We start from the raw sequence: 12,593 nt of genomic DNA on the forward strand, positions 1-12,593 counted from the left end.
AAAAAAAAAAAAAAAAAAAAAAAAAGGGGGTGGGGTGCAGGGAGGCCTGAGAAGCCACCTTTACCCAGCGGTTGAGGTGGGGAGGAAGGGCTTTGTACAAAAGGGGCACCGGCACAGGCAGTATTGGATGGGTCCCTGCCTGGAAACGAGGGTCTAGGGCTGAGGAGGGCAGACGTGGCCAGAGAAGGCTTTTTACAGTGAGGTACTCACTGAGCCCCACCTAGAGGGAGTCAGCATGCTAGGGTCTTCATTGAACTGCTGCTCTGACCAGAAGCTTCCGGGTCCACATCTGTGTCACTGTTGCCACCAGAGGAGCTGGTGCTCTCTTGTCCACCATGAGGGGCAGCCTTAGTAACACTCCTGTGGTCCTAGCCATGCAGGGTCACTCAGGGGTCAAGTGCCAGGTGTGAGGTCCTTGGTTTTCCCATCTGGAAAGTGGAGTGGACTAGAGCCCCTCTCTAATGGCCTGTAGCAGGGTGGGTTATGTCCCCAGAAGATATGTCCACTCCTGGAACCTGGGAATGTGACCTTATTTGGAAGCAGAGTCTCTGTAGATGTAATTAAAGGTCTTAAGATGAGAACATGCTGGATTAGGATTAGTGTGGGCCCTAAATCCAATGGTAGGAGTGATTGTAAGAGAAAGTAGAGGAAGATTTGAGACATGGTGGAGGAGGAGAAGCCCACACGACAGTAGAGGCATAGATGGGCAGAGTCCAGGAGGAGCTAGGCTCAAGTTTCCAGTTGTCCCTCCCAGTGAAGTTGTGCGGACAGTGCGCAACTCTCCCAGCATTGGAAGCTGACAACACACATGGTGCACCGCCAACCAGGGAGTTCCCCCAAGCCTTCGTGTTCAGGGTTTTCTGGGGGGTTGCTCCTGTACACATGGTTGACCACTCATGCGGCTGACCTCAGTCTCCAGTCCATCCAGAGGTCGAGCGGACACTGCATGACTCGAGGCCCCCACCCTGAGTCACAATGTGAGACTATCCAAAGGTACTCAGTGACACTGTTATCAGGCAGGACATTCTAAGGGCTTTGAGGTTACCTCCCAGGAGCCAGGCTCAAAGGCCAGACCTCTCTTTGGGCCAGGCTAACCCTCCACTGCATAGCTCCACCTGCAACCAAGGACAAGCATGGAGTCCCCCAAAAGAAGACCAGAGTCCCCACATGATGTTCACTGCAGAGCCTGAGGGTCTCTTAGCCAAATGGCAGGGGCCGGTGGGAGCATCGCAGGAGAGAAAGACTTGGATTGAGGTGGAGCCTGGGAGCTGGGAGTGTCCTGGTGGTTCCCAGTCTTGTGGATGATCCTGGACTCCGGGCTTCCTCTGCCTCAGAGGTGTAGCTCTTGCCCCAGTGTCTGGTGTCCCAGGAGCTGGTGGTTCCCTGTGAGGAAAGCGTATGCAGTGTGCGTGCTTCCTGTATCATGTGCTGGGCGTTTGCACGCTCACCTGTCTGTACAACTCACTCTGGGGAGGGGAAACCAAGACCTGGAAGAAGTCACGGCCTCCCAGGCTTTACGGTCTGTGAGAGGTGGACGTAGCATAGGCTCCTTCCATGCAGCTTGGCCACAAAGAGGGTGAGGTTGCCAGAGGTCAGAAGCCACATGCCCAGGCAGGGGGGGCCCTGCCCACCATCGCCTCACCCTCCCCCAGCCCAGAGCCAGCCGGTTTCATCTCCTGTGGCCGCGAGGAGGGAAATAGTGAGGTGTTCATGGTGGATGTGTCCAGTTGGCAGCCACCAAGGGCCAGGGCCTTCCAGCACGCACCCTGCAGGCTCTCGGGAACGAGCAAGGTCCGTCTCACTCTCGGCTCTGCTGCAGCTTGCAGGAAACAGCTGTTTACCTGGGCGCGGTGCTGAGCTGGGCTGGCAGCCAGTTTCTGAGTTTCACTTCCCCCTCTGGTGTCCAGGGCCCCCCAGGAAGCCCAGGACAGCGTGGGAGAGTGGGGCGGCCTGGCGGCAGTTTGTAGAGCATGGCCAGGATCTGTGTGTGTGGGAACGTGAGCTAGCCTTGTTGCAGTCACAGTGTTGACCCCAGCAACCACCCCTACTCATGACAGCCACCTCCCCTGGCGGCGTGAGGATTGGTGTCCACCCAGGTTCGGGTCATCTGCCATTGTTGCTGTACATTGGAATCAGCCGCTCAAGGGACAAGAGGCTGGGTCCCAGCCCCCTCTGAGGCAGCATGACTTGTCAGGGAGCTCCTGGCCTAAGCCGCTCTCCAGTGATGTAGTGATGAGCCCAGATAAAGGAGATCAGCCGGGCCCGGCCCCCTGAGGCTGGTGGAACGTGCAGAAGGAGCTAGCGGCCTTGGGCAGGACGCCTCAGGACTCAGGCTGGGTCTAGGGGACCCGCCTAGCCCCATGGCCTATGGGGGCTGCTGTAGGGTCACAGGTCCCACCCTTTGAAATCCAGCAGTGCGCTTGTTGAGCAGTCCTCTCTGATTCAGGCCATTGGAAAGATGATTTCTCCTGTGTCCAGCAGTCAATTTGCAGCTTCTGGCTGTGATAAGAAATGGCTCCCCCGGGCGGGCGAGGGGCCTCCTCTGCAGGACGTGGGGCCTCTTGCTTATTCACTCACTGCCGAGTCAGGCAACAAGGCATCTGGCTCCCCAAGTTTACAGTTGTGGGCTTTCTCGGGGCACACCGCCTTGCCTAGGAAGGGTTTCCGATTCTGCCATTTTTGGTTTCTCTGAGAATCTGAGTCACGGGGTCGTGCAATCTTTCTGACTGATGCTGTTGACCCTACTGTTCAGGTCCTTTTGGTGCCTTGGGCCTGGCGCTCTGAGGGCCATGCTTGGAAGGTGCCCCTGCTCCCACCACAGCTGCTGGCTTCTTTCTCGCAGCTCCAGCTCCAGAAGTCCCAGTACCTGCAGCTGGGCCCGAGCCGTGGCCAGTACTATGGCGGGTCCTTGCCCAATGTGAACCAGATCGGGAGCGGCACCATGGATCTGCCCTTCCAGGTGAGCCCCCCCACCCTCTGCCACTGTCTCCTTGGTGGGGGGAGCCTCCCCTGGCCTCCCACCTGGGGCATGTCACACTCTAGGCCCTGCCCTGGCCACAGAGCATGCTTGACAGATGTGGTGGACAGCTGGAGTCACCAGACAATTGCTGGAGCCTTCCCTGCCCCCGCCTACTCCTTTATTGTCCTGGGGATGGGAGGAAACAGAATGGCCTGGTCAGGGCTCACCCGGATCCCCCCAGCCCGCCCCCTGTCAGCAGACCCTGCAGCGAGCCCTCGGGCTAGCCGGGAGCATTCGGCAGCCACTACACCTGTTGGCTGGCTGTGCAGCAGCGGGAACTGCTCAGGGCCTCTGGGGCTTGGCTCTATCCTGCCTCACTAATCCGCAAGCCCAGCAATTCTCAGAAGGAGGCCCGGTGGCCTGACCCCACTTGTCTGCAAACGTTTCTTGGCAGAGACCCACATAGCGCAGCTCCCGCAAGCCACTGCGCACATCCTTATCATAAATAACAAGAGATAAGGGCCGTGGTCCTCGTCCCTGTTTGTGGTCTGCAGGTGGAGGCAGGGGTGAGGTGGGGGAGCTGGCCTGTGATTCAGGGCCACACCCAGGACTCTGTGTGGGCTCTGCACAGAGAAGTCTACCTGATGGTCACACACCCGCCCCACCTCTGGGAAATGGCCTGGAAGTAGCCATATCTTCTTGTGCTGACGGGCCAGGTGGAGCTGCGCCGGGGCTGTCTGCAGGGAGATCAGTGCCCCCCTTACCCAGTTACCCTATCTCCACCCCCACTACCACTGAGACAGGGGAGGCGACCCCCAGGCTGCCTCAGGATCTCCCAGCTGGGCTCCTCAGGGCACCTCACTGAGCAGGCATGTGGGGCTGTCACTCTGATCCACAGCCTGTTCCTTGTCACGCTCTTTCTGGGTTGGGTTTTCCCTGCTCTTCCCCTTCTGTTTCCCTCAGCCCCTCTTCCTTTGAGAAGACCATCTCTCTGGGCACCTACTGAGCTGCGCCCTGTGTGGGGCCTGCTTGGGTGGAGGGGCACAGGGCCCGTTGGGGCATCTGTTGCCCACAGCCGGGGGGGCCCAGGCAAGGCCAGAGCATCTCAAAGTCTCGGTTCTTTGCATTTGCAGCCCAGCGGATTTCTGGGGGAGGCCCTGGCAGCGGCTCCTGTTTCTCTGGTAAATGAGCCCCCAGGCTGAGGCCGTGGCATCCCCGGTGCCAGCCTGCAAGACCCCGAGCCATGTGGGCACTGGGTATCCCCGAGCTCCCCACCTGGCCGCCCCTGTGGCTCCCAGGGAGGTGTCCCGTCCGTCAAATGGAAATGGATCCGTTCTGCACCCCCATCACGGGAAGTGCGTATGGTTGCGTCGAGAGGCCCCCAGGACTCTTGGGGTCCATCTGGGGCAGATGCCACAGCTGCTCATCCCAGTCTGGGTCCAACCTAGCAGAATCTGAGCATGTGCCTCAACGCTGCATGGTCCGTTCCTCTGAACACATGCACCTATGTGTGTGTCGTAAACCAGGCTGGCAGGTGAGGCCTGGCGAGCCAGGGAGTGACCGGCTCAGCTTCAGTCTGCCTCTGGCTCTGCTTCAGCTGCCTCAGTTTCCCCTCTGGGCTTCAAGGCATCTCTGGGAGGAGATGGACAGCCCCTGCCCTCCTATGCCTAGGCCCCATATAGCAAGTTTCCCACCCTTCCTTGGTCATGGGGTCTTCTAGGCCCACGGCCTGCTGGGGGCAAATATGCAGAATGACCCCAGCCAGCAGGGTCCTTGCTGGGTCAGAGACAGACTTGGGAGTCCTCAGATGCATGGGAGAACAGTCAGCCCTGAACACTGGCCGGGGTGTCTGGACAGACGGGGAGGAATAGTGATTCTAGCCGTTGACAGTCTTCTGGAAGGGGAGACTCATTTTAATATCAGTATCGCTTTCTGCCCGCCTGCCCAGAAAAGGTAGAAGAGCCCAGGGGCCGGATGGTCAGGCAGGGGGACTGGCCACATCCAGAGCTGGCAAAGGCAGCCAATCTTACCCCAGTCAGATGGTGAGTGGGCAGCCCAGGGCCAGGGCAAGCAGAGAGTAGGCTCCTGGCAGCCCCAGGAGGTCAGAGCCAGTGGGGAGCAAGGCCTGGCCAGGGGCCTTGTACCAGCTCCAGGTGCTGGAAGGAAGCCCTCTCTGGCCAGGCTGTGGGTCAGGGCTCCAGAAAGTGCCTGCTCTTGGCTCCCAGTGCTGCCGGGGGGAGGGGGGAGGGGCTGTTGGGGGGGCCACATCTCAACCAAGAGCAGTCCTGGGCTCGACTTGGAAGCCCCCCGGGAGCTAGCGCTTGGCCAGGTGGGCCCTGCAAAAGTGTTCGGCTGGAAGCCCCTGGGCCGGCTCTTGGCAGGCCCCTCCAGGGATGACGTAGGTGGGGATAGGAGGCTGGCCAGGCCTGGAGAGAGAGGGCGGAGGCCTGTCTGCACCTGGCCAGGCTGAGAAGGGGGATGCTCGGGCCGTTTGCATCCCTGGCACCCTGGCCAGTGCCAGGCCCTGAGCTTGTGCCGCTCTGCCTGGCCCATGCATGCTGTCTGCACTGCAAGCCTGCCGTCCCAGATCCCAGGCTCCCCCGGCCCCTGGTTTGCATCCCCTTCCCCAGTGCTCAAAGGGCTGGGGAACTGGGACCATAGGAGGAAGACCATCCCAGGCTGTGGAGTGATGGCTGATGGTGTCTCCGGAGTGGGGGCCTTGAAATCAGAATCTGGGGGCAGAGCTGGGGCAGATGTTGGGCCATAGCTGGTGACCATTGTTTGGGTTTCTCTCTCTTTATTTCCCTCTCCTCCTCCCCACCCCTAGACACCCTTCCAGCCCTCTGGCCTAGACACCAGCCGGACCACCCGGCACCATGGGCTGGTGGACAGAGTATACCGGGAGCGCGGCCGTCTTGGCTCGCCGCACCGCCGGCCCTTGTCAGTGGACAAACATGGACGGCAGATATCCTTTTTTTCTGGAGGGTGTGGGCAGGGAGTGGGGTCCTGTTGGCAACTGCAGGACTCCACATTTGCCTAGCAAGCTCTGGTGGACTTGTCCACTGCTGGCTCTGGGTATGGAATCAGGGCAGCATCAAGAGGGAGGCTTAATCTTGGGGAAACCCCAGGGGACTTCCTGGAGGAGGTGGTGTTTCATGCTGAGGAGGCTTTGGCTAGGCCTGGGCACTGGGGGGCCAGGAAACAACTCCTGAGGCAGATGAAGCCAGACACAGAGAACCCAGATGCCTGGCTGGGCAGGGGGCTGGGAAGGCTGTGAGCAAGGAGCCCACATGTCAGGGCTGGGAGCTGACAGGTTCTTCACGGATACCGCAGGGAGGCAGTGAGGCTGTAGGGGTCTGAGCCAGACCCAGACAAATACGAGGGGGGTTCCATACCTATAGGACACAAGTAAAATTTGCCTCCATGACTCAGGCAAGCAGAGATCAGCCAGAGTCCCCCTTTCCCGGCTCAGGCAACCCCCTCTTGGTGGTCGGCCAGCCAGGCCCCCCATCACCAGAATCTGAGCAGCCTCCACTTGCTCCTGGGATCCCCAGCTCTCCAGAACAGAGAAACCTGTTCTTCTCCAGTTCTCATTTCCGTGGGCTGGGGAAGCTCCACCAGCTGGGCCCCCGCCTGAGCCTTCAGGCCTCGGGAGCCGCCCCATCAGCCTAGAATGAAGAGTCAAGACCAGGGTCAGCTGCACTTAGACTCCCTGTTGCCCCTGCGGGCCCTGGATTCACAGCTGAGGCCCCCCCTCTTGGAAGGGGTGCAGCCCGCACGTGCGCTCACAGGAGTAGAGTGCTGAGTGGTAGGTGGATGGGGCCGTACCCCCGGGAGCCCCTGGAACAGGGGCTGCTCACAGCCAGGCGGGAAAGGCCGGCAGGAAACGCCGGTGAGGCAGCAGACGCCCCCGCCCTGTTAGCCCAGCTGCTTGCAAGCCCCACTTCCAGCAGCCGCTTGGGCTGGCATGGGGCCGAGTGCCTGCCCTGGGCCTAGAGTGTGTCACATTGCACAGGCAGGGTCTGCGCTGACTGTGTCACCCCCTTAACTGGTGCTCACGCCGACAGCTGCCCGTACAGCACCGTGTACCTCTCGCCGCCCACGGACACCAGCTGGAGAAGGTCGGTGACCAGAGCCAGCTGCCTGCCCTCTTGTCAGAAACAAAACCAAACTTGCCTCATGGTTATGCGTGGAAAACCAGTGCATGGCCACTTTAAAATGACAACACTGAGAAGCACCCAGAAGTTTCTAGAAATCAGCTCTATCTGCAACACTGAGGTTACAGCTTTGGGGATCTTAAAGATTTCCCCCTCATATATGACTTTTTTTTTTTTTAAACCAAATTTGGGACCGTATATGACATTCAGTGATGTAGCTTGTTTTCTTTGATTTAATGCTGTATTATGAGCAGTTTTTCGTGTTGCTCAATAGTCTTTAAAATGTGATTATAAAATTATTATAAATTTATGATAGAAGGTTAGAAAAATTCATAAATGTAGCTAAAAGAGAAAAAAAAAATCAGCCATCATTCCATCACCTAAAAAGGTCCAAAATAATAACTAATATAGTTGAAATGTGATTATAAAATTATTATAAATTTATGATAGAAGGTTAGAAAAATTCATAAATGTAGCTAAAAGAGAAAAAAAAAAATCAGCCATCATTCCATCACCTAAAAAGGTCCAAAATAATAACTAATATAGTTAACATAAATACCTGCAATAATAGATGTAGATGGCTGCGCAGCAACGTGAATGTACTTAATGCCACAGAACTGTACCCTTAAAAATGGCTACAATGGTGGGCCGGCCCGGTGGCGCACTGGATAGTGCGCCGCTTGGGAAGTGCAGCGGCGCTCCCGCCCGAGGGTTCGGATCCCACATGCAGACCGGTTCCCGCTCACTGGCTGAGCGAGGCGCGGGAGCAACACCGAGGGTTGCGATCCCGTTGCCGGTCCCCGGTCCGGTACAGGGGCAACACTGAGGGTTGCGATCCGTTGCCGGACACGGAAAAAGACAAAAGACAAAAGACAAAAAAAAAAAAATGGCTACAATGGTATATTTTATGTTATGTGTGTTTTACTGCAATAAAGAAAACATATACAGTCGTCCCTTGATGTCCATGAGGGGTTGGTTCCAAGACCCCCTCAGACATCAAAAACCACAGATGCTCAAGTCTCTGATATAAAAAAGTATAGTAAACAGTATTTGCATATGGCCTACACATATCTTCCCGTGTACTTGAAATCTTCTCTAGATTACTTATAAATCCTAATACAATGTAACTGGTTGTTATAAATTTTGCATTTTTTTACATATTTTTTTAAATTGTTTTTTTCCTTGAGTATTTTCGATTCACAATCAGTGGAATCCACAGTTGTGGAACCCGCAGATACAGAGGGTTAACTGTATATATAGACGATTTCAGTAAACAAAGACCAGAAGTAAGCAAGCTGTTCAAAATACTTATGTATAATACAACGTGGAATACGATACATAATGCCATAACGTAGTTAAATATCCACCATGCATTTGTCTGAGGTCAGGTCCTATTCCCACCATCACATGCACCAACTGATGTAAAATGCATGGAGCTCTGTGGAGTAGGCAGTTTTCATCCCCATTTAGACATAAAGAAGTGGAGCACAGTGAGGTCAGGATACTTGCTCAGGGCACAGCTGGCGGGGGGTGGGACCAGGATCCCAACCAGCTCGTCACTGTTCAACGCCTGGCCCCAGGGTCCAAGGCTCTGTTGTCCTGATTCACTGGAACCTTTTATCCTCAGACCAAATCATCTCCAAGTCCCTCTCAGTGGCTGGGGTGTCTTCATCGGGTGCACGTAGCCCTTCCTCTCCTTCTTGAGTTGCTGGCTGTGCAGAAGAACCCACATTTTGCTGGGCAGCACCCCTACAGCCAGGGGCAGATTGTCCTTTCTCATCAGTTCCCAGAACTGGGGTCACCAGGGCAGAGGGTGGAGCCTCTCTAGGCTCCCAGCAGCGCTTGAGCTGGTTGAATCAAGACCCTCTGCCCCCTGTCCGGTCATTTTCTCAACTAGGGAGACCCCAAGGGGCTTCACTCCTTCCAGGACCATCTCCAGGTCTTCCCTTCTCACCCATCACACCTGGTTTGTAGCTGAGCATCCCTGAGGGCAGAGTCCCCTGTTGGTGTTTGTTACCAGGGGGGGACCCAGTGATGGGCTAGGGGCTCATACCCCCAAGGCTGGTCCCCTGTGGGACCACTGGGCTCTCCCTCAGGGGTTTCAGCAGGAAGGCACCATTCTTTCTCTAGAGCCAAGGAGCTCATAGAGGGGCAGGGATGGGCGGGGCTGGGTTAGGGACAGAGGGACATCTCTGCCGCTGCTTTTTGTTTTCAGCAGACTTTGTAGACAAAAACCATGGTCACTGGTGGTTCTTTTCAGAACGATGTCCTTAGGGCTTTGCTCAGGTGCAGCAGCTTGCAAAAATGGCCCACAACTGCCCCCCCCCCCCATCTTGTGGAGCATGTCCTGGACAGGGTGGGGATGGCAAAACGTGGGTGGGATCAGGAGTGCTTTTTCTTTCCCGTAAGGCCGAGGCTCACTGTCTCTCTCCTGTCCCCCAGGACCAATTCTGACTCCGCCTTGCACCAGAGCACAATGACGCCCACCCAGCCAGAATCCTTTACGGGTGGGTCCCAGGACGTGCACCAGAAAAGAGGTATGGACAGGGACTTGGGTGTGTTTGCTGGGTTCAGGCAAGTCTAGCAGACGGCCCTGGTGCTCCAGGAGGTCTTAAGCTCATGGGTGGAGACATCTTCAAAGGAAGACTTGGACTGTGCTGTGGGTTTGATGTGGGAGCTGGGGAGGCTTAGAGGAGCTTTCAGAGGTGGTTCTACTTGAGTTGGGTTTTGAAGAGTAAATAGGAGTTTTCTGGGCAGAGAAAACAACCCCTGCAGACATACATTGGCTTTCATTCAGGGATTCAGGGCATGGCCACAAAGTCTGGGGGTCATGCAGATGATGATTTCAAATGTGGAAGGCAGCAAGTCCATGCAAGGGACATTTATGAGCTCATGACAGAGCAGTCCAGGAGTAGGCCTTCAGCTTCAGGTGTGGCTTGATTCAGGGCTTCACACTGGTCTGTTTCCCAGCTCTGCTGCTCAGAACCCTCCTTGTCCACAGCCCCCGAGCCCATCTCTTCCCAATTCTTACCCAGATCCTCCTCTCCAACTGGGCGCACATCCCTGGGGCCTTCAAGGACGGAATATGCCATCCTAAAAACTGGGGTAGCATCATGCAGAGAAGAGCATGCAGATGCCATGAGGCCAGCCCCAGGAAACTCCACATGGGCCTCATCTGGCCCAAGATGGGGAAACCAGAGAAAAGCATATAATAAAGGCCCAAATGCCTATTGCTTTTGTGGTAGCATTTCACTGTGTGGGCGTATAGATATACCAGGGAGGTTCTGCTCAGAGAAGGCTTGTCAACCACACCTTCACCATGGGACCCCAGCTCAGCAGGCAGCAGAGGCAAGATGCAGAAGGGAATGTCTCCGTAATAAAAGTGGAGCATCCAAAACATCCAGGGCTGAGGAGGTTGGACATGGTGTCTGGAGCTTGTTGAGGGATGTTCTGAGGCTGCCATCTCCCCTGGTGGGTTCCCTGCAAACAGGGCTTTTGGGGGGTGGGTGGGAGGATGTCCTCATTCCCCGGGACCCTCTGTAACCATGGAAGGGAGCTATAACATGGGTCTCAGGTGTCAGCAGGGCGGTGGGTGCAGAACGGGCACTGTGGGGCATGCAGGGCCAGGTGGCCACTCAGTGGAGAGATCTTCCATTCTCTGTAGTCCGAGGCTTCCAAGGCTCTTGTTGGTTCCTTGGGAGGTAGAATCAACATGTCCTTGGGCTCCAAGGCTTTTGTTTTCATTTCTTTTTAAGTCACAGATTCTCTTACTACTTGAATTTTTTTCTTTTTTAATGAAACCCCTTTCTGTAGCTTTAGTACAACCCCTAGAAGTTATTGTTAGGACAATTACAGCCTTATCACGGTCGTGACTCCGTGTGTCAGGGAAGCATCCTCCCAGCGCCTCCAAGGAGGCTTCAAAGAAATTTCTTTTCTGATTCTCCTTCTTTGCCATCCCCCTGCCCCAGTGTTGCTATTAACAGTCCCGGGAATGGAGGAGACCACGTCGGAGGCAGACAAGAACCTTCCCAAGCAAGCATGGGATACCAAGAAGGTAAGTGCCTATGGGCTTCCAGAAGAATTTTTCCCTCTTGTTCTTTTCAAGTATAGCCGGGGTGGAGATAAGGAATGGCATGTCAGAGGGCATCACCTTCCCTGATGAGTGAACCGCACTCAGATTTGCTGGTGTCCAGATTCAGAGAATCCCTAAGTCCATTTAATGTCCATAGCAGGCCTGTTAAACTGCTAAAAACCATGCAAAGTACTAAAACCCGTTGCTAGTCAAGTTGTGCTGAAAGAGACAGAATTGCCAGGTAGTCATTCACTCTGGGAAACAGTACACGAGCCCGCCTCAAAACCTTTCAAAAGTTTGCATCCCAGTTCTCTTATTCCTCAGGAACTTGACCGTAGGGAGTTGAGGAATGAGCACAGAGGGTTGTATGCAGAAGTGTTCATTCAGAGCTTTTGAAATTAACTGGCACAGCCTGAACGTTCAACAATGGGAGATTTGTAAGGAGATCATCCTCACTCTCTCACCAAGATGGGATTCTGTTCTGCCATTTGCAACAGCATGGATGAGCTTGGAGAAACTTGTGTTGAGTGAAATAAGCCAGGCACAGAGGGATAAATACCACATGTCCTCACTCAAAAGTGGGAGCTAAGAGAGGAAGAAGGAAGGAAGGAAAGACCACAGTAGTGTCTTGGACTTGCAGAGAATATACCTCAGGATACAGTGTGCAGTGGGGGGAAGTGGGAGGGGTAGGGAGGTTGGGGATTAATTGGGTGGGGGACACGAGGTGTAATGGCAATTGGTGGTAATGGACATGCAGCCTGTATGGATCTTGTCATCACATCTTGGGCACAAGTGGTGATTGTCATCTTTGTACCCCATGAATATTCATAACCAATAAAAATTTTTTAAAAAGAAGGGATTCTGAAGGAATTCTAAAAGCAGGAGAGAAACTCACAATGATATTGTAGGAGAAAGGTATTTAGAGAAGCATAAGACCCACAGAGATACATGCAAACAGAGATACGTGCACACAGACAGACCAGGTATGTGAGGATGTCTGACTGCACACAGACTGTCCCTATGTTCCAGTTTAGCACAGGGAATGCCTATGATTGTCATACTTGGGGAAAAAAAGCTTTTTAAAGAATTCTAACAGCCCAGACAAAATCAGAAAACAACTTAATTGTCCAGCAGCAGCAGAAAGGTGGATAAGGAGATGAGGGTCCAGGGTCGGCCTGGTGGTGCACTGCTATAGTGCGCCGCTTGGGAGGTGTGGCGGCGCTCCCGCCGAGGGTTCGGATCCCACATACAGATCGTCCAGCAGCAGCAGAAAGGTGGATAAGGAGATGAGGGTCCAGGGTCGGCCTGGTGGCGCACTACTATAGTGCGCCGCTTGGGAGGTGTGGCGGCGCTCCCGCTGAGGGTTCGGATCCCACATACAGACAGGTTCCCGCTCACTGGCTGA

At 55.0% G+C, this 12,593-nt stretch overlaps 1 protein-coding gene across 1 annotated transcript in view; it reads left to right on the plus strand.

The window, feature by feature from the left end:
- The window catches only part of CRTC1 (CREB regulated transcription coactivator 1), a 32,774-nt gene that overhangs the window by 846 nt on the left and 19,335 nt on the right, over window positions 1–12,593 (plus strand). The window contains exons 2-7 of the mRNA XM_008580165.1: window positions 1,658–1,791; window positions 2,753–2,959; window positions 5,787–5,924; window positions 7,019–7,080; window positions 9,559–9,653; window positions 11,085–11,170. Of these exons, the coding sequence (XP_008578387.1) occupies window positions 1,658–1,791; window positions 2,753–2,959; window positions 5,787–5,924; window positions 7,019–7,080; window positions 9,559–9,653; window positions 11,085–11,170 (722 nt within the window). The remainder of the gene's footprint in view (window positions 1–1,657; window positions 1,792–2,752; window positions 2,960–5,786; window positions 5,925–7,018; window positions 7,081–9,558; window positions 9,654–11,084; window positions 11,171–12,593) is intronic.

Source organism: Galeopterus variegatus, unplaced genomic scaffold (genome assembly GCF_000696425.1).
Source record: "Galeopterus variegatus unplaced genomic scaffold, G_variegatus-3.0.2 Scaffold2037, whole genome shotgun sequence".
In the NCBI taxonomy this organism is placed as follows: Eukaryota; Metazoa; Chordata; class Mammalia; order Dermoptera; family Cynocephalidae; genus Galeopterus; species Galeopterus variegatus.